This window comes from Cyanistes caeruleus, chromosome 2 (assembly GCF_971803275.1).
Source record: "Cyanistes caeruleus chromosome 2, bCyaCae1.hap1.1, whole genome shotgun sequence".
In the NCBI taxonomy this organism is placed as follows: Eukaryota; Metazoa; Chordata; class Aves; order Passeriformes; family Paridae; genus Cyanistes; species Cyanistes caeruleus.
Genome location: NC_141702.1, coordinates 84093047 through 84114724, shown reverse-complemented (window position 1 = coordinate 84114724; position 21678 = coordinate 84093047). Strand labels below are relative to the sequence as shown.

At 41.3% G+C, this 21678-nt stretch overlaps 2 protein-coding genes across 3 annotated transcripts in view; one reads left to right on the top strand and one right to left on the bottom strand.

Moving 5' to 3' along the window:
- Positions 1 to 2469: 2469 nt before the first annotated feature.
- Positions 2470 to 6868, top strand: SAYSD1 (SAYSVFN motif domain containing 1). Of its 2 annotated transcripts, XM_086878369.1 has the most exons (3): positions 2470 to 3832; positions 4441 to 4766; positions 4846 to 6868. In XM_086878369.1, exons 1-3 carry the CDS (start codon positions 3823 to 3825, stop codon positions 5137 to 5139), a joined length of 630 nt encoding a protein of 209 aa, XP_086734495.1. In that variant the 5' UTR covers positions 2470 to 3822; the 3' UTR covers positions 5140 to 6868. The 2 variants fall into 2 exon arrangements, with proteins under 2 accessions (XP_086734495.1, XP_086734494.1); XM_086878368.1 differs by having other exon boundaries at positions 3783 to 3832; positions 4441 to 6868.
- GLP1R (glucagon like peptide 1 receptor) overlaps positions 6519 to 21678 on the bottom strand; it is a 102313-nt gene continuing 87153 nt past the window's right edge. Inside the window, exons 9-13 of the mRNA XM_023924401.2 lie at positions 18363 to 18432; positions 17560 to 17648; positions 14884 to 15022; positions 14004 to 14045; positions 6519 to 9896 (exon numbers count right to left, since the gene is read on the bottom strand). Of these exons, the coding sequence (XP_023780169.2) occupies positions 9729 to 9896; positions 14004 to 14045; positions 14884 to 15022; positions 17560 to 17648; positions 18363 to 18432 (508 nt within the window). The 3' untranslated portion in view covers positions 6519 to 9728. The remainder of the gene's footprint in view (positions 9897 to 14003; positions 14046 to 14883; positions 15023 to 17559; positions 17649 to 18362; positions 18433 to 21678) is intronic.

The window sequence follows — 21678 nt, the reverse complement described above, 5'->3', positions numbered from 1 at the left end:
TTATTGTTGTTTGTTTGGGTCGTTATACATACTAGTAAAGAACTGTTATTCGTATTCCCAGATCTCAGCCTGAGAGCTCCTTAATTCCAAACTTACAGTTATTCAGAGGGAGGGGGTTTACATTTTTCATTCCAAGAGAGGCTCCTGCCTTCCATAGCAGACACCTGTCTTTCAAACCAAGACCAGTGCTCACTGGGTGTTATCTTCCAAAAGCAGTAAAATAGCTCATTTCCCTTTTCTGTTACAGTGACTTCACTAGATATCTGACACTGCTGACATTGAATAAGTAAGGGATTTTCTTCTCAGTTTTCCCTCAACTGGAAGTTTCTTGTTAAATGATGAGGAACATTTCAGAGATGTGAGAGAAATATTAATAACTCTGCTTTGTCCAATTTTAAATGTGTTTGAATATAGAGCACTTCAGCATATAAAGCAGGAACATCAGTGCTAGTGTCTCAGAACTCTTTAGCATGCACTGTTGAATATAGAAATATACACATTTTGAAACCACACAGACATGAAAAGTTGCAATTGTGAAGCTAAATGAATTAAAGAAAAAGACAGAAAAAATCTTTATGTCTAATGGCAAAATATTCTGATGCTGCTATTTTAAGAAGGAAAATTAAGGACCATTTTTTACAAAGGAAGCAGTTCTTCTCTGTAGCTTAGAACTGATTAGTAAATGGATATGCAGAAAGCTCCCTATGAATTAGACAAATATGAATCTGTGCACTTCAATCTGTTTTATACATGTTCTGCAAGATTTCAACAACTAAAGTTAATGTTCCCTCAGCTCCATCGAACTAATTAAGCTAGGTCATTATATTAATAATGGGTTGCCCTTTGGTCTGCATTTATGGCACTTAGCAAGTCAGTGTGAGTGTGAACTCTTATCTCATGAAAGAGAGAGCACCTGACTGACTCGATCTTCTCGAGTGTGGCCCGGCTAGCTCAGTGATGAGGTTTCTCCTCACTCGAGTTTCGAGCCAGTATATGTTTGCGAGGTTCACTGATTTTCTTCAAGAATTCAAGTCTATAGAGTGAGTAAAGAAATCAGGGGGGGACTCTCTCTCTCTGGTTTGCATTCCACAGTTTATTTCTGTGAAGGGGAATCCAAAGGATGAGAGAACAAGGATTTTGGGTCTGGGTGGTCTCTTTTAACAGGGTTTCTCGGAGGGAGGGAACATCAGAGAAAGAACCAATTATTTTTCTCAGTTAGTACATCTTACAGACTTTCTACAAATCAAGGTTACACACACCAAGATAAGAAATAACAGACACCAACTTCTTCAAATGCCCACAAAGGTGTAGGAGTATTCTCCACAGAGGGGCAGAGGGGGAGAGAGGGGGGGCTTGGTTTCCTGGCAACACAGGGGGGAAACAAAGGGAAGGTAAGCATGCCCTCTCAGCTTCCATAGCTCAGAGGCATTCTGGGACAGGAAAAACAGTTACAAACTTCCGTGTTGGAAAGAAGGGTCTCCTGGGCTAAAGAAACTTCAAGCAGCTGGAAATGCCAGCAGGGTCCTCTCTTTACTCTATCCAGCCTCTCACCGTGGAGCTGAGGAGAGAAACTTCAGTAACCATGGTAACTTGACGCCAGGTAAACAATTAGGGGAAAGAGAAGCTGGGGGGGAAATCACAACTAAAAGATGGGAAAAGATACATTTCAAGCTATCACCTACAACACCTGACAACGAATTAGATTAATTCATCAAGAGAATTAATGTGACTTGATTACTGTTGATATCAGAAGAAACTGGCATACATGAACAGGCAGCTGTAGGAAGCAAGCAACAACATTTCAAACAACTGGGTAAGATCCCAAGCCTATACTATTGAGCAAGGAGGTGGCTGACACCAAGACCTGGAGACAGGCTGCTAATGTGCAAAGGGTGCCACAGGATCTGAATGTTGTTATCAATGCTTAGGATAACTCAGCTGGGTTGGTATTTTGTCTCAAATAGTTCCAATACTGTCTGTCATGAAAAAATTCTTAATCTAATTAGTTTTCACTTCCTTTCTTAAGGGGCATGAAAGAGTGAACACATTTGAAAATCAATTAGGAAAAACTTTGCAGTCACCACCCCAAAAGTATAAAATCAACTGCACTTTGGGCATGGCTTTGACAGCTTTTTTGTTCTGTCAATTCTTTTACCTCCTTCAGTCCACTTGCTGATAGAGTGTCACAGACAAAGTTCCTAATAGCTTGGAACCTTATTTCCTTAAGCTGATGATACATGGCTGAGAAAAGAACGCAATGATTCTTCTCTATCATAAATGTTAAAATACAACAAAAAGTTGACTGCTGGGATAGAGGTTTCAAAATGGCTAAAATGGAAATTTATACCGAACAAAGGTTTTCTTCTTGGCAGAGAGAAATATGCATGTGAACTCCTTTGTATTATGATTTAGTATGAAACAGATTTAAAAAAGTTAAATTTTTAAAGTGATCTTAATGTTGCCTCCTAGAAGTTGATGGGCAGTTCCAGAACTTCCTTTATAAAGAATGAGCTTTAGAGAGCTATCAATACCCAAGAGAACATTTTTGATTCATCATTGGCTGTGGCACAAGGTGAGAAATACTTGATTCATAGTCTCACACTTACAAACTCACTATATTCAGTTTATTTTTCTCATATAGAGGAAGGCATGAAGTGATTCAAGTCCTACGGAAGTATTCTTCAGCCTCTCCATGTCCCCTCTGCCCTCCTAGCCGCAGGCTGAGGATCCAAAGATTAAGCTTGGTGAACTGCCAAGAACTTCTGTAGGCACTGGAGTAGGGAACAAATTGTTCATATGGTTTGTTAAACAAACAAACAAAATTAAATGTCTATACAATTAAGCTTTTGTTTAAAACAGTATATATTTAAGTAATTCAAGACTTTATGGATACAAATTTGTTTATTTATCCACAGTGTAACACTCATTTAGAGATGAAGTTACTGGAGTGTTCTTAAGCTTCAAAGGCATGATTCATGGCACTCTTTTTTATTCCCTAACACATGACAATATAGGTAGCCCTATAAAATGGGCATAAATAGCTATTTGGATGCATAATAGCAAATACATAGTAAACCCGGTGAATCGAGTAAAATCTGACGACATAGGAATCACTGGGTGCAGCTTGCAAAGGTGATATTTTATATACTATTCACATAAAACTATTAGCTTGACTAATGAAATCTACAGAACAAGGAGGTGTTTCCATGAACAGCAGAACAAGTGGAAGAAAAAAACCACAAGATATTGTCATGTGCAGGCAATCTTAAAACATTTTTAACTGTTATTTCAAAATCAAATTCCCACAAATAAGGAGAAAAATTTTATTCATTGTGGCACGAAGTTGGAAGGTTAAAATAAACTAATTTTGTAACCAAGCATAAAATAGTCACTTGAAAAATTATTTAGCTGGGAATAAACACTATTATTTTCCACATTAAGATAACTTAAGAACACCCAAATTGATTTTTACTAGACTTCTCGTATTCACTTCTGAGCTGACACATGCATGAGATTCAGCCCCAAAGGTCACTTCTGAGAAGGCTATGAGTAACTGGAAAGAAGCACTGCAGGATGTAATGACGGCTCATTGCTGACTATTACTGCTGGAGAGTGATAGATACTTTATTCCTGAGGCTAAGAGACAGATTCTGTAAATAAATTTTTATATCTTCACAGTGTCGATAGCTGAAACATGATATGATGGACTTCCCAATAGTATTGTTACTTGATTTAAAGAGAGTGTGGGATGGATGCTGACAAGACCTGTGGACCTGTGTTGGAGGGAGCCCACCGCAGACTTTTCTCCAGGGCCAGCAGAGGATGGCACAGGGTGAGCCCTGGCTCCTGGCACTGCATGGAAATGGCCAAACCCAGTGTGGTGTTCTCCTCCTCCTGCTCACTGCCCTGCCCTAGCCGCTCAGCACTCTGCTAAAACCTCTGCTTGAATGCCCAACGCAAATGGTGCTGGTCAGCCTAGCTGTGAACACCTCATTCCCCCTGCCCATGCTTTACTCTCTCCGTCCCCTCTTCTTTTTGGTGCCAGCACTAGTTACAACACTAGAGGTTGTATAAACCCAGAGAAGAGGTGGCTTGGGGGAAGTTGTAACCAGGTATGGGGCAGCCTCTTCTCCCAGGCAGCCAGGACAGGACAAGAGGACACAGCCTCAGGCTGCGCCACAGGAGGTTTAGGTTGGACGATAGGAGGAATTTCTTCATAAAAGATCTGATTAGACACTGGAATTGCCTGCCCAGAGAAATGGTGGAGTCACCATCTCTAGGGATGCTCAAGAAATGACTGGACATGGACATTTAATGTCACAATTTATTTGATTTGGTGTTGGGTCAGTGGTGGACTACAATTCAGACGCCTATTCCAATACAGTAATTGTGTGAAAACAAAACACGACAGGCCTCCGGTGAATTACAGTTTTTCTCCAGAGCGAATCGCCGGCTCTGCTGTCCATCCCGGCCAGCGAGGAGGGGCTAACCAGCTGCCTGCGGCTGCCTACGCTGAGACAGCGCCCTCCCTCCCAGCCCCTTTCACAGCTCCCCGTGCCACAGCCCCACCTCCTCCCTGCGCCTTCACGCGCAGGCGCGGCTCGGCTATGGCGGCGGCTGTGGAAGGGCGTCTCGCTCAGTTCCGCGCTGCCCGCAGCGGCGTTGTCGCCATTCCGCGCCCCGCCGACCCACCGGGAAAGGCCGCGGCTCCGGAGGCCGTCGAGGAACCGCAGGCAGCCGCAGGGTGCCCGGGCAGCGGCGTTCAGGTGACCCCCGAGGCGGGTGGAGCGGGGGCTGCGGCAGCCGGCCGGTGCCTGACGCCGTGTCTCCCCACCGCCTCTGCAGGTCCGTCCCGGCGCGACGGCGGCTGCTCCGGTGTGGGCGCGCCCGCTGTTGCTGAAGGTGTTGCTGTGGACCGTGTTGCTGGCGCTATTCGCGGAGCTGGAACTCGGGCTGCCCTACTTCGTCCTCTCCCTGCTCTACTGGATATACGCTGGCACCCGCGGCCCCGCCGAGCGGCGTCCCGGCGAGCTCAGCGCCTACTCCGTCTTCAACCCCGGCTGCGCCGCCATCGCCGGGACGCTGACGGCCGAGCAGCTGGAGCGGGAGCTGCACTACCGCCCCGCCGCGGGCAGGTAGCACCCGGCCCGGCGGGGACTGCGCTGTGCTGCGCCGGCCTCGCAGCCGCCGCCCCGGAGAAGGGCCGGGCCTTTGGGGAATGAAATGGGGTTTGTTCCTGTGCAAAAATCCGCCTGAGCCATACTGCTGGACCCGGGTCTTCAGGCGCCGGACCGTCCCGAATAAAGCCGTAGCAAAGCCTGCGCTCTGGTCTCGTTTCCTGGGGCCGGGCAGCTGTTTCGGCCGCTATGGAGCGGCCCCGAAAGGCACGGCCTTGTCATAGCTGCGTCTGCCAGCGTGTCAGCTGGAGGGCTTCAGGTCCCAGGAGCTTTGCCACGAGTAACAGAAAGGCTGGCGTTTGACGACGCCTGCAGTAGAAGGGCCCGCTGCTGCTCTCCCCTGCACCGGATGGAAACCACATTCTGAAGAAACGACATGACGCAATAACCATACACATAAAATAGGCTGCTGCTTTGGTTTGCAGTGGTGTCTTTCATCTAACACAAACATCAGATAATAATTTCCTTTTTGCTTCATATTCCAGGTTTCATAATTGTAAGCCACAAAATACTTTTTTCTGGCCAGGTGTATTTGCATGATCCACTGCTGGTTTATATGTATTGAATTGAGGCAGACCTTCTTAGCAAAGTGGTACTCACCACTGCTCAAAGCATGTAAAAAACACATGGATGTGACATTTGAGAACATGTTTCAGTGTTGAACATGGTGGTGATGCTAAGTTGGACTTGATTATCTTAAAGGTCTTTTCCAACCATAACCATTTAATGATTCATTGAGTCATCATTTTGAAGAGCAGCTGCTAGAACTTGTGTCTCTGAGAACAGAGTTGAGAGGAAGAGTCACAAATTGGTCTTCCAAACCCTATTCCATTATGTCTTTTCTGATTTAACAGTTAAACTCATTGTTAAGGCAACACAAGTTCTATCACTGATTGTAGAAACAGAAGTGGAGCTTTGAATTTAATGGGACTAGTAAGAGAGTAATAGATTAAAGCATATATAATATGGTAACACAGCTAAGCATCTTTCAGTAGCTCTCCACAGCACTCTCACGGTTTCTGTCTTGGGCTGTTGTATAAATTCCAAGTCCGGCTACTTAAAGGCAAAAAATTTTGTCATTTGCACATATTCTGTCATCCTCCAGTAAACCCCCCAGAGTTTTCGTTATTCTTACTGATTCCTTTTGACTCTGTAACATGCTGCATTTTGGATTTGATTAACGTAGGCTCAGCAGGGCCTCGTGGTAGTGGACACATGGTTGCACATATAAAGCGTTGTTTCCTTGGAAGAACCACAGATTGTGAATCTTTCTTAAAAAGTATTCTAATTGCAGGGTAAGAAATAGCTGAATGATACTCAAAACACTTGTAAGCAATGGAATTTTGTGAATTGAAACTTTATTCACAACAATAAATATCAGCAAAGTGTTTATGGGGAGTTGATAATCTGATATCTCGTCACAGTTCAGTTCTGTGGGTATTTTTAAAACAAGGAAATACATGCAAATAAATATTAAATATAAGGTAAGATCCACGAAATTATAAAAATTCTTAGCAGCAATGCTGGAAATAAAGTTTTCACTTGCTATAAACTCTAGCTGCATTATGTCCAGGTGGATTTATAGACTCTTGCATTTAATGCTTTATGAAACAAGTATGAAACAACCACAATAAGTGAGCATGAAGTCAAAAGGCACAAAAAATAAAAATTGACACAGTTCATCTGTTCCAGTGGTTTGTATCGGTTTACTTATTTCATGCTACTCAAATAAATGTACATTACACATTGTAAAATAGAGATGGCATGAATAACAAGGGCTTGCAAAAAGGTTTTATTGAAGTAGATAAAGTATGATGGAGAAATTGGCATTGAGGCCTTTCTAAATCTCTAAATACACAAATACTGTGATTCTGCTTGGTGGTAATTACTTCCACTGAGTTGTTTTGAGAGGGCATTTAAAAAGGTCTGAACAAGTGAGAGCTTAATTAGAGGGGGGGGAAAAAAATTTCTCTGCAGCCTTCTGCTTGGCTAAGACCTCACTTTGTTGCCTTACTTTTCTCTTGCATTCTAACAAAGCAGAAGTCACCAGGATAAGTTAACTGGAGTTACTCCTGTGGGACCAAAACCCTCAGTTCACAAATGAGCAGGAGGGACAAGAACTTACTAATTCAAAAGCACGTCAAGCTGTTGAATCTTACGACAGTAACTAAGTACAATGGAAATGCTCTCTATTCCCATGTCTGTTCTCCTTCATTTGTTACACACACTTGTTTGTCCAGCACAGCAGTGAGTTAAAACAATTCTGTAACTTCTATTGTAAAAGCAAAACTATTATCTTGCCAACAGCTGCACAAGCAGCTGAAACGTTTTTTCCCAGGTTTGCACAAACTAAGCAGGACCAGCATCCACTCTTGAATATTAATTGAGTGAAATTATTCCCACGAGTGTGCATTAAGCCACAGCTGTAAATTGCATCTGTCACCATGCTGCCCTTTCACCTGCCAGTAACAATCTTTAGTACTTTTTTCCTATTCTTAGCACTTCAGGGTGGACATTAGATAGAAACATCAAGCATATTCTGTATGTACAGGAAGATAATTAACTTGTAGGACAGCAGTTAACACCTGCATTTATTAGACAAGTATTGTATTGATGGCCACACAACACAGAAGCTAGTTTTTAAATACAGGGAAGAACCTGAAGTGCTTCATTCCAAAGTCAGCTTTGCAACTGATGTTGGGGAGGGAAGGCGTGGAAGCAGCCTGCAGAGAAGCTAGCGTGCTGCACATAAGCCAGCCTGAGAACTGGGGTGGACTTCTGCAAACACGCCTTTCTCCTTGGAGATCAATTACAAGCATTAGAGCAGAAGAAGGTAACACATCCTCTTTAATTCAATTCTAACCGTATGATTGCAAAACTAATCCATACTGTTGGCAATTAGAATTCTAATACAATAAATGCAATAAATAATCCCATGCAAAGCAATCTAGCTTCAGGCAGGAAAGATGCTGAGTTACATCCCAGAATATCCAGTTCACTTTCTTGGCAATAGGGGCTGTGAATGCCAGTGCAAAAAGACTTTAAAATAGGGAGGGTTATTTCTGCTGAACAGTTTTAACTGTTTTGCCATGGAAGTTACTTATTTATTACAATAAATCTGTGAGCAGGGAGATTCTCAGAGCTAGTCTTTGGCACTTTGCCTCTTTGTTGCAAAGGGAACCCAAGTAAGAGCAGAATAAAGATGTGCAAAGGTTGTTATTAAGTGATGCAACACATCACACCTGCTTCTAAAGGTACTTTGGCTTGTCCTCAGCAACTCTTGTCAACATCAGGCAGGGAACACACACTACACAGTGCAGATGTAGTCACTGCACGAGCCCTTGTGATTTTAAGCAGATGGAAAAAGCTCATGGATTTCAGGAATTTTTGTTTGGAGTTGTTGGTTTTGTTTGGGTTTTTTTGGAACGCTGCTGATGGGAAGCTGGGAGGCTCTGGAGAATGGCAGCCCGCCCCGGGCAGGGGGGCAGAAGCTGTCCTTGGTCCTGAACCCGTGCCCTGCACAAGGGCCACCTTCCCATCCGCGAGTGTGGGTACCTTGTGTCACAGGAGAAAAGGACCAAGGCCGGGGGGGGGGGGCAAAACCGAATCTTTGCAAAAAGCAAAGGTCTGCTGAGACCAGCAGCGGCTGTAAGCTGACTGCTTTCTGTGTTTGCACCCACAAGAAGCAGAATAAAGCTCAGACAGGAAACATTCTCTTGAAAAACAAGCCATCACCCCATCCCTGTGAATGCCTGTGTGCCCACAAGGTGGGCATACTAGCACTGACAATGGAAGGGCTGTTCATGCAGGGGACATTTCCATCCATGTCAACAGAGATAATGTGCACCTATTCCTTGCAGAGGAGGTTACTAACAGACACTGCATTTTTGTTTTATTTGGGTTTTTATATTTTTTTTAAGTGAAGCTTAAAGGTAGCATTTAGAAGTGCTCACTAACATTACCTGCTGTATATTGATACACCTTCAGGGTGCTGTTTTTCACCTACCCAGAAAATAGATTAGTGTATTTTCAATTGTAACTTTGGGAAACCCCTGCTACAAAACTGATTCTTCCCTGAAATGTAAGTTGTGTCCCACTAAATTATTTTTTTCTAGAAATGGTGATGGCACCTTACCCTATCCCCAGGAAAGTCTAAATTTATTTTTCAGCAATAATCATATACTATATCCCTGTAATTTAATCAGTCAATCATTCAGCTCACCCACTCAACAGTAATAAGCCATTGACCCTGTGGTTTCAGACTGGATCAATGCTACGCTTAAGTTCTGGACCCCCGGAGGCCTTGCGTGCAAATAGGAAGAAACTCTTTTAACTTACTTTAGATGTGACCAATTTTTCCTCTGATCTGTTGATTACATTAGCAGATTGCTTTCCCTAGGAACTCTGGTCAACAGCCTGCAGGTGATGAGCAGCATATGCTTAAGTTTCTTTCTGGAGATAGCAAACTTAAGCCACAAGCTTAAGGTATTTAAGGGTTTTCAGGTATATTAAACAGTTCATTGTTCTTAGTCTGATTCATTTGCAGAAATCTCAGCTGAACGTGGCCTGACAAGTGGCAGCATAGACACTGCTGCCTACTGTGCCCCCACTACTGATGCTGTTGGCTGGACATTTCAGAGGTTTCATACTGCTGTTTCTCTGGACATAAAAGTGTTCCAATCTCCAGCGCTCCCAGCTTTTCCGAAACTCCATCTGAACCTAACAGAAGCAAAGATGGAAACAAAAGGAATGAATGTAGAACTAATCAGCTCTTTAAATTACTCCATCAGAAAAAAGCAAGGATACCACACTACTGAAAAAAGCTGGAAGTGCTTTAAACCTGCAATATTATCACTTCCAATTATCTAATTATCTCATTAATCCATTGTAGGCCATTCCACATTTACAATAATGATGACATTCATTTTTACTTGTAGAAAAAAAGCTCTTTTATGCACCAGAAAATCTTACCTTCATTATTTTGCTCTAAATTGTATTCACCTGCAATACTGATTGCACTCTATGCCCTACCAGTACTAACAATTAAGCTGACTTTGCTTATCAGCCATGAAGCAGATGAGAAGACTAGCTTTCTGCTCAATATTGCACCACAAGTATTCTTAAGAGTTCTGACTTCTGGTTTGATTTAAACATTATTTTTGTTCTCTGAATATTTATGTGGGTTCTTTATATTTCCTACAAAACCAAATGTTTATTCAGAACTGAAAACAACAATTAAGCAAGTTAGAGACTGTGCTTGTCCCACCTTAAACAGCAATTACAGTATCTCATTCCAGATACCAGCTTTTCTTAAAGCTACAAAGTATGCTCATCTAGTCACAGGTTCTGAGTTAAGACTCTGTAATCTCTACACTGGTTTGGAACTTTATCCAGGATTTCGTAACTGCTAAACAAGAACAGAATTAGATCTTCCTGCTCCATAAGCAAAGTTCTTTCCACTTGATTGAATTAAGAACCTCCATTAGCTTTTAACACATAAGGCAGAGGGCATAAAATTCAACACTTGTTACTCTACATAAAGGCAGAAGTGCAACCACAGTAATAAATTCATTATGGTGTGTACTTCAGCCTGGAAATAAGTTCACTGTAGATGGGTCACTTAAGGGAGCCTTCTCTGGAGAGATGCTTTTTCTTTTATTTTAAGTTCTCATACTGGCTACCAAAAGACTAAGTAGGTTGATGGCACAGTTTCAGCACAGGTTTGTCATCGTGTCCAGGCTGTTGAAACCTTCATATTCTGAGGGAAACTTCCTAGGGAACCAGCTGCTGTATGTCTGCTTTCTTCGCTTGTTCACTGTGAAATACTGAATTTGAGAGGCTGTCCTAAAAAAGGTGCAAAACCTTACAAAACTAATTGTCTTCCCCTGGTGCTTGTCAGTCCTTGTCAGCTCTGGGCTACAGCCCTTGTACTGAATATCCTGGTGGAACCAGCTGCATCTCTGTGTTTCTGACAATCTGTCAGAATCCAGAGTCTGACCTCCACTGTCACAACCAAATCAGTCAGAAGATGCTGAAACAGATGCTTGTATTTTACCATGGTAGGGGGATTGGTTGTGTCAAAAGGTGCACAAAGACACTGGAGAAAGACAGTGTGTCTGGGATAGCTTGGCATAGAAGAATGAGGGAGAATGGTCAGATAACGGCAGAAATCCAGGAACCATAGTGTCTGCAGGAAAAGAATTTACCGTATGAGCACTCCAGTACTTGGCACCTTTTGTGGGCATGGAAAACAATAAGGCAGCACTGGGAAAAAGCTGTTGTAGGCATTTACTGGCAAATCATGAATGAAAGTATGACCGTAGTGACTGAGAGTAAGTCAATGAGTGATAGAAATAGGTACTTTAGGTCAGCCAAGGGGAGAAAATAAATCTTTACTCCAGCTGGACATGACAGGCTTGAGCTACGATACAAATAGCCTGCAAAACTGAGATAAAGTGAATGGAAGACCTGAACAAAAGACTGTGGGAATGCATCTATCTTAGGAATGGATATGACTGGCATAATATCAGTTTTTCTCTCCAGGAGTTAGGAAGAGGGTAGGAAGCAGCTCTGCTGCCTGTGTTGAATTGACCTTTCACCCAGACAGCTTTGAATGTATAAGCAAGGGAATTGGTTAAGATTTATTTTGCAGAGGCAAATGTTCCTGAGCACAGAAGTAGATCTACAGATCCTTCAGCAAAGTAATTATCCTAGTAGCTTCCCTGGGTTGATAAGATTCCTCAGAAATTAGCTATACAGGAAAAAGGAACAAAGCTTCCATTTTTTGCTAATTTTGAATGGGGTGGAGTTAATTTTCTTCATAGCAGCTAGTATGGTGTTGTGTTTTTTACTATTTGTGCTGGAATTGTGTTGGTAATACAGAGATGCTTTTGTTATTGCTGAACACGGCTGGCACAGTGCCAAGGCCTTTTCAGCTTCTCATACCACCCTGACAGCAGGCAGGTTGGAGGTGTGCAAGAAGTTGGGAGACACCTGCCTGCCAGTGGGAAGTAGTAAATTAATTCCCTATTTTGCTTTGCTTTGCTTTACCTATTTAACCCAATTTACTTATTTAATTGTCTTTATCTCAACCCAAGAGTTTTCTCACTTTTATTCCTTCAATTCTCTTCTCCAGCCCACCAAAGCGGAGTGACCAAATGGCTGTGCAGTGTGTAGTTGCTGTCTGAGGTTAAACCATGACATGTGAGAAAGGGGAAGGAAAAATTTTTATGCAGAGTATTTTAAAAGAGAAAAAAAAGAAAGAAATGGGAGAACTTGAAAAAGATGGTCATGGAGGTTAAAGAAGAGAGAAGATCTCTCACAGAGAGCTCTTGATTGAGCTTTATGCAGCTGATGGGGAAGGAAGTTTACAGTGTGGCAATGAATCTGGAATCTAATTATGAAAAGTGCTAAATTTTGGCAAAAAAAACCTCAGCAAGTGATAGTGAAAGGAAAGTAAGTCTAAAGTGAGATGGAATTAAGGTGATGGAAGAGTTTAATCAATGGTCTGTATAGAGAATGAAAAGAAATTAAAAGCAAAAGGGAGGATTGGGTAGTATTTCAAGAACTCAGGAGTCCTGGCATCAGGACAGATTCTTTGAAGCAGAAGAGACTGAATCATATTTCCATTGTGACAACAGTGCAAAAAGGAAAACCAAGGCTACAGACAATGAAATCTGAACCATCTTCAGCTAAGTGGTGGAAAAAAGCAGCATCTCTGTGGTTTAAAATATTTCTTATAGAAAGCAGCACTAACAGAAGAAAAACTGGTCATATTAAGCCTAGCTCATTTTGCAAAGAACATTGGTGGTAACAGGGAATCTCATGAGATCCTACTGTTGGCTTCAGAGCAAGTTCGGAGAAAATCCAGAATCTTTCAGGCAAAATAAGACTGAAATATGAACAAATTCTATTTTTTTTTTCAGAAGTAGATATTAAAAAATTAATTAAAAAATTAATATAATTTCTATCTTAACTTCGACTATTGATCTGGGCACCAGGACTTGCAAAGAACTTTCATTCTGTATGGTTAAGGAAAAAGAAAAAGAAGTCAATGAGTCACAGACAAAAATAAAATGTAGACCACATTGCAAACAAGGATAGTCTTTGGATATATACAGTGTGTCAGAAGACACACTGTATGTATCCATTTAGCTTAGAAAAAGAATTCTTGTATAGTTTAGAACAGACTTCACTTAAATTCTTTGCAAAGATTTTTTTTATGGAACCCCAACAGGTTTGGGATTCAGCTGAAGTCACAGAAGATGGTGCTTGCAATCAATTAACTCAAAGCCAAAGGTACATTTCTTCTGGGTGTGTGAGTTTTACCACTCTGTGAAGTTCAGTTTTAATGAGAGAGTGATTATGCTTTTAAGCAGCTGAGCCACAGGGAAACCAGATGAAACCAAACTGTACAGCAATAGCCATGAGGACTCTCCAGCTTCACCAGCAAGCTGAGCTGAGTTCATAGACTAAAATGGGCTTCACTCCCACATTCACAAAAAAAGGCAAATAATTTGAAGCACTATAAAACAGATTAAGAAGAGCAGCTGTAATTCTTAAAAGAATCCACCAGTGCAAACTACACAATTGTAAGCAAGACTATTTGTGAGATTCCACATCTACAAATAGTGACTGTAAATTATACTACCTGAATTCCTTCCAGCCACATTTGTCTGATGAGTTATCCCACAGACCTGTGCAGAGGTCTGTAAAAAAAAAAAAGTCCTGAACGAGGACAATTTAGCAGTTCAAGACCATTTTCAATTTCCTTTTCCTATAGTGTATGCTGATAAGGCAAATTGGAACAAATAGTTTCTCTCTTACCTCATTATTAATGAAACAGTAAAGAATCGCAACCATCAGCCCCTGAAATCAAAAACCAGAACAGTGAGCAGAACAGTTTCCTCACTTTGCCAAACTCAGTTGCAAAGGGCTAGAGGATCCACACTGACATGTCTGATAAGACTGACAGGTGGAAAATCCTTGCTGCCTGTCAATTCTGACGGCAGAGCAGAGGTTTGACCAAACTATGTCTCAAAGCATGTGATCTTAGGAAAAAGGAGTTGTTGTTTTCCTCAATCTGTTATTTTTGTCTAGTGATTTCTTTCCCCTTCTTCCTTACAAAGAAAAGGTCTTAAGTCCTAAATACTTCGTAAGTGAGTAATTCACAGTGGTCTTAAATATAGCTCTGTGACTGATAAACAGGGAACGATTGAGTGTGCAGGGAAACAATAATGATTTCCTTACAAGGAGACTCATTTGAAATGCCTTTACCTAAGGCAACAGTTAGACAAAAATCACAGTAAGTCTACACCCTCTTCACACGCAGTTACAGCTAGAGACAGCTACCTCTCCCAGCCCAGATCTTCCAAGGAGTCTAAGAAACACTGGAGAAAGTACAAAATGTGCTTTCAGCAATGCCATTGTACAATTACAGGAAATCACAATGTTGTTATTGCCCTGAGGTGAACCATGGGAAATAAATATTAATATGTGGACAGGAATATCAGTTTATTGTAGTAAAGTTGGCTGTTAAATATTAATCCTTACACTTTTTTCCCTTTCACTGTCATGATCCTGTAACATCCAGAGCTAAACTAAGAAATATAAGGAACAAGGAGCATGCAATGAATGAAAGAGAAAGCAGGACCCCAAATAGCATTTAAAAAATATCTTATGCCCATGGGCACACTGTGAGTGCTACCTGGAATGAAGCAAAGGAGAGCTCAGTAAAAAGCTTCACAAAGCGCAGCATCCCTCTGGCATGCTCATCAGTAATAAAGGCAAAGATGACCTCATGAGTCCCCAACAGTGGGATCAGAGTCAGCGTAGACTTGGCCAACCTAAGATCACAAGGAATTTTTAAAACACAATGCACTGAATAGACCATTTTTGATCCAAATGATCACTGGGAGTCACCATTTCTGCATTCTGTTTCTGACACAGGTTCAACTTTGGTAAGTTGCTGCATCACTTTGTGATACAGGGTCTTCCTCCGGAGGCTGCAGGTTAAAAACTTCCTCAAAATAACCTGAGTAAGTTCCTACAAGTTTTAACCTCCCCTATCACTTCACTTGGAGACCATTTACTGGTGAGAGCAAAGCTCTGTATCTGGCTACTGGCTGTATTTCATCTGGAAAATCTTTCAAACTCATTAAGAAGCCATGTGCTTTCTTGTACCTGTGATGTCATTCCTCTGTGTTCTTTTCTCCACCTGTAATTGGGAAAGAGAACCAAAACCTACCTTCTTGATATCCTGAAAGACATAATCTATCAATAACTGGAATCTTTTAAAAATATCTTGGCAAAGGGAGGAGCACTTGGTATTCCTTCCCACCTCTGTGCTGTGTTAAATCTTCTAAAAATTTTAACTGTCTAACCGCAGAACACTTTGTCAAAGCAATCAAACTTTCTTGAAATGAGGATGGCAAGTTCAAAGACACAGCTAGCAAAGGATGAAAAACAAACCAATCTGAAATAAATTATTATTCACCTGTGAGAGAGCTGAAGGTACACTACTACAGGAAAAAAAAATCACAAGAACGATCCTTAATTCCCTTTTGATAGACATACATACCAGCCACCCAACAGATTAGTGAAAGATGACTGGGGATCACGTGAGAGCTTCCTGGGCCACAGAACTTACCAACATCTCACAACAATCTGTCTTGAGAAAAGTCACAAGTCACTTTGATGCAAAATCACGCAATTAGAAGGGCTGTCACACCTTTGTAGATCTTGTGTGCCTGAGAGCGATCAGCTGCTATTCTGAGTCATGTAACCATTCAGGTTGGAAGGCACCTCTGGAAGTCTCTAACTCAGGTCCAGCTCACAGCAAGTTATTCAAGGCTGTCTCCAGCCAAGTTTTGAGTATCTCCAAATTCATCCAAAGCTCCTCTGGGCCTCTCTTCCAGCATCAGACCACTATGACTGTGAACTAATTCTCACCTTACATGCAAGGGGAATTTCTCTTGCTATAAGCTGTGACTTCTACCCTTGTCCTTTCACTGTGATGCTTTGAAAATACTACGTTTTCTGTACACGTGGGCTTGGAATCGAAGCCTCCAGCTCAGACAAGTCCTCATCTTTGCTTTGAACTTTCAAAAAACATTAGTATTTCCAAAATTTCATGTGAGGTAAAGAAGGTAGGTAACATACATGGCAACTCTACAGTGATAAGAATGCACCAAAATACATGCTGTGTCTAGTTTAGAAGGCTGCAGCATTGAAATACCCAATGGCAAAGTAGTTAAATCCAGTGCCAGCAGCAGTACCACAGCATGTAGCTCCACACTTCAAGAGCTAACTTGTTATTCTTACATTGTTTTTCAGACTGTGATACAAAAGTGAAGATTCAGAAATGAAGGATGCAACCATGAATCTTAGCATGGTGATTAAATAACAGAAATAATATAAACATGGATAGACAGAAGCCTGCAAACCAAAAATTGCACATTTCTGTAACAGCCCTGACACCTCTCTGGAAATACCTCGTGCATTCAAGACTGAAAGTTTGTCCCAATAACAGCTATTAAGAAGAACAAGGAGCAAAACTCAAAATTATCCTATCTTGTCTTCCTTGAAGTAAAAGCTTTTATTTCTATCAACTCGAATTATTTTGTTCAAATTAAAATGAGATAGGTTACTTCAGCTGGGAGGAACCTACAACAACCACCTGTTCAAAACTTAAAGCACATTCTTAATGGCACCATGCAAATGCCTCTTAAACACTGAGAGTCTTGGGGCATTGATCACCTCTCTAGGAAGGCCTGTTACAGGGTTTTCCCATCCTCCCAGTAAAGAAATGCTTCCTAACATCCAATCCAAACCTCCCCTAGTGCAGCTTTGAACTATTCTCACATATCCTATCCCTGGATACCAGGGAGAAGAGCTCATCACCTCCCTCTCCACTTCTGCTCCTCAGGGGACTGTAGAAGGCAATGAGGTCATCTCTCAGAGCCCTTTACTCTAAACTAAACTAGTCAGAAGCCCTCACAGGATGCTCCTTCCAGCCCTTACACCAGCTTTGCTGCCTTTCTTTGGGTGATTTCAAGGACTCTAACATTCAGTACTTACATATGCTGCAAGTATTTTTAAAAAATCTGCTTAATTAATATTCATCCAGTCTAATGGAAGACTGTAAAGTGACAGACATCAAGCCTTCTCTTCATAACACAAGTGAAATGCCTGCCCTGTCTGCACTAGACTTTTCCAGGGACTGACTGTCTATGCAGTTACACCAATGTGTGACACCACACTTGTGCATTACTATGGGGCTTGTGCTCTTTAAACACCTCTGTCAACCCACTCCTTTCATATATGTCATTGTCTACTTTTATTCTGATGAGCATGAAAAGTGTCAGACCACCTTAAAATATACCTGCACTTTATGTCAGTTTTGCACATCAAATTAGCCTGCAGTTTGGAGATGATGATGCATATAACTCTGACGAAGATGAGGAAATTCACCTGGAGAAATGAAAGAAGAATTTATATCACTAACAATAAACACATGTGCATAAGTAATCAAAAACACTGATTCATGTATGCACATGGTGTGCATCCAGATATGCAGCAGCTGCAGAATTTACCATGGAACTCAACTCCTTGCTAAGGAATTGTGGACTAAATGTGAAGGAAATGTGGACTAAATTCAAGCCAGCCTTGAAAACACAGGCACTTCATTACACAAAACAGGGGACCCTACTTACTCTCTGGGGAGTGATACACAGCGAAGGTGTGGGTTGGCCCATTTGCCTTGTAAGGAAGTCTGAGCCTGACACAGTATTGTGTCTGCAGAACATTTCTACACAATGCGACACATGTTGCAGTTTTTTTGTAGCCCAGTACCTGAAATAGTATCTGTGGTCTCCTTGAACTACCTTCCATACCTCCTGCTTGGAGGGGAGTTAATGCAACTGTTGCAGAATGCTGTTCAGTTACCACCTTCTGCCACTACAACATGACAGCTTGTGGCCAAGTTAAAGAAACAAAATGCTAGTCTGGAATTTCAGTGACAGAAACTAACTTGTCTTCATAAAATCACATTTCTGAATGAAAATATAAATAGCCTCAAGGGTTATTAGCCTTCGGACATGCGTAATAGCCATGTGTGCATATTTGTACCATATTGTGCTGTTCTCAGGAAAATCTGCCATCTCACAGCATATGTCTCAGACTCACCCCGATGGCAATAAGAATGGGCAGTCTGATGATCAGCCAGTAGTTCATATTATAGTTTCTGGTCCAGCAACTAATAAGAGGACAAAAAGGAGATGAAGGAAAAGTTTCAGTTCATTACTAACATTTCTTACTTTTTCTGTTCCAGGAATGCAGATGGAAAACAGTATTAAGGGCTAGATACTAGGAAAGCACATCATGCTGACATGGAAACAGATGCAGCTGCTTCTTAGAAATCCTGAATGCTTTGTACTATTGCAGCTATCATAATCCAACTGGATACTACTCACTGGCCTTTCTTGCCCACTAATGGCTAGCTCTACTCCACAATTTGCTGTGAATTATCATCCATTAATTGTGAAGATTTACTCCATTAAAACCAAGGTAAAATTTGTCATTTGGTTGAAAGGAGAAGGGGAGGAACCTGTTTGAGTCTGATCTTTCTGTTGTCATTCCTAGCCTCCTCATCCTGCACTATTTTTTATTTTTCTTTAGTCTCCAATGTCAGATCATCTCATTTAATTGCTTATTAGTTCTTTATCCCATCACTTACTATCATTATTCTCATATCAATATTGAGATCAGTCATCTATTTTATCTCTCCTTCTTTTGAAAAAGGAGTTACTAATTTCAACCAAGGGAAAGCAATTGCAGCTGCAAACTCCAGCTCCTTCAGTTCATATGCTCAAGGTTTCAGGCCTGCTGGAAGTTTTAAAAATTATAAACAAATAAAATCAAGAATGGGAGCAACACTTCCTAACTTTTGCTGACCTGAGCCCTCTGCCAAGTAAGTAGCATGCTGCAGCAATATAATACTTCATTCACCACCAGTCTCATTTTACCTTTTAAAATTCCTGTCTCTTTGAGCAATACGGGAGAAAAATTACAAGTCATGGCAGCCACAGTTTGGGATCACTGGGCTGAAGTGAACCTTAAACTGAGGGTTTGTACATTTAGTTCCTTTCCTCTGGCCACAACCATCCACCACCACTATCTGATGGGCCGTATCTGTGTAGGATGGCCCAGGTGTTAGGGCAGTGCTCATGTGCCACTTCCCTTGTTGCTGTAGTGACAGCATTCTTAATATTTCAATGAAATGACATTTTTAGCCTCTTGCTCAGCATTACTCAAAAGCAACAGTCACCAGTAAAGCCAGCAGCTCCTTGAGCAACACAGGCTAGAAAACAAACTAGGAAACAGCACTACATAAAACATAGGTTCCTTCCCAAAAAAAAGGTTTTTCTTCATCTCCAAATCTGCCAAATCTGTTTTGCCAAAACATACATATACACAATTTTCCCTAAGACTTCTTAACAGACCTATGAAAATCAGCTTGGGTGACACTGGTGAAGCTGAAACCCGCTCCAGCCTTGTAGTGGGACAGTCTGAGGGAAAAGAGCAAGCCATGCAGCACCTGGGAGGGATCCATGCTACAAGCACGCACCCACAAGTGTCACACTATATTAGTAATGGTGAAGCAGTACAACATGACTCTCTTAGCTGCACTGTCCAAGAGAGCAAAGTTTGTTATTCTTAATCTCCTTTTACACACGTTTGAGAAGGTCTGAAAGGTAAAACTCTGGTCATTAAAGGTACACATCACCATAAGTGGAACAACACCCCTTGACTAAACAACACCAGCAGATTGTTGTCCTTTACCAAGGACTGTTTGAATTCTTTCTCATGCTTTCCCAGGCCAGAGTGAGAAGCCTGTGTGACTTACACAGGCTCTCTTCCCTGCTTGCTTTTTGCATTTAATATCTACACACACGCTCATTTACAAGAGAGGAAAGTGTAGCAGCTTGGCTGTAAAAATTCCACATTTCCTTGCATTGACTGCAAGTCTGAGAAGGTCTCAGGATATAGTTTTTCCTTCAATTTCACGTGCACAAAAAGCATATTACTGCCACCAGCAGCTCTACAGCCTCAAATTGCATTTTAGGTGTTGAACCAAAAAGGTGTGCAGACTGTGTGCAGTGTACCTGAGCCAGAATCTGAGCTACAGAACTTCTTAACTGGCACATGTGACTGGGAACCAGCTTTGTGGAGACTTTGAATAATTTTATTTGAACACCTCAAGACTGATGGGGTAATAGGCATAGATGGAAGTGGAGTTCTACTTTTCTCATTAGATACAGTAGGAGCAGATGCAATTTAAAAAATTATAATAACAGAGGCTGAGAAACAATTTTTTACATTAACTCTGCTACATTTCTGTGTTAATTTTCTTCCTGCGACACACATCAATTTTAGCTACCTTTATATTTATACAAATATGTGCTCTAACAAAAAAAATTGCAGGTCAATTAAGGTGTCATGGCTATTAAACTATCCAGAAAATAAAACTGGTATATCTCTGCATGATTTCTTGCCCATCTGTGCTTTCTGTGATTACGACACTGATAAGTCTATACAATATCTATTGTGCTTCGGATCTATCCCTACAGTTTGCTCAGAACCTCTCAGAAGATGCTTGTCAACTAATAGCCTCAGAGCCATGAATGGAGATTTTGTCCAGCGTAAAAAAAATGCTAGTGGGATGTTTCTGTCTTTGTTTATCAATCCAGTATTCTCCTTCTAAAAGAGAAAACAGTGAATTTTTACCTTGAATTGCTACAGGTGGATGGAGAAAAAGGATTGAAGGCTGACTATTTTGTTCCCACACTTAACTGCAGACAGAAGCAAAAATGTGTAAGCATTAGCTTTTTAGGCACAGTCTAATAACTAAGAACAACAGCTTGCCTTTAATTGTATTTGTAATCTAGACAAAATATTTTTGAATAGCTCATTTTTTAAAACACTAATTGCATTCTAAAGGAGTTTATACTTGCGTATGTAAGGAAAGAAGAAGCTGGTGTGCAACCAACCAAGTCTGGCAGGCTTCAGTCCATTACTCAAATGGCGACATTCAGATGTATGCCTCAGATTCCTAGCCCTGACCGCATTTATTTCCAGTTATTCTTCATAGCCAGGGAAGTAGTTAAATCACAAATGAAATTTACAGCCCGCTGCATGGTGACAGAGCTATGGCAAACAGCATGAGAGATATCCCTGGCTGCTCCAGCAAATGCCTGCCCAAGGCACAGAAATCTTGCCTTTCAGACCAGCTGCTGCATGTGGTTATTTATTGCTGTATTTTACAAATATTTAAACAAGATTTAGAAAATTTAATAATGTGCAAAATTGCCCCTTTTAAGGTCTGCTGAAGGTAGTGAATGACAGTTTTCCTTAACAGAAAATATAAATCAGCCCTGAGCACCACATAATGTGGGAGGTACAGCATGAGCACTTTGAATACAATTTCTACATAAATGGGAAG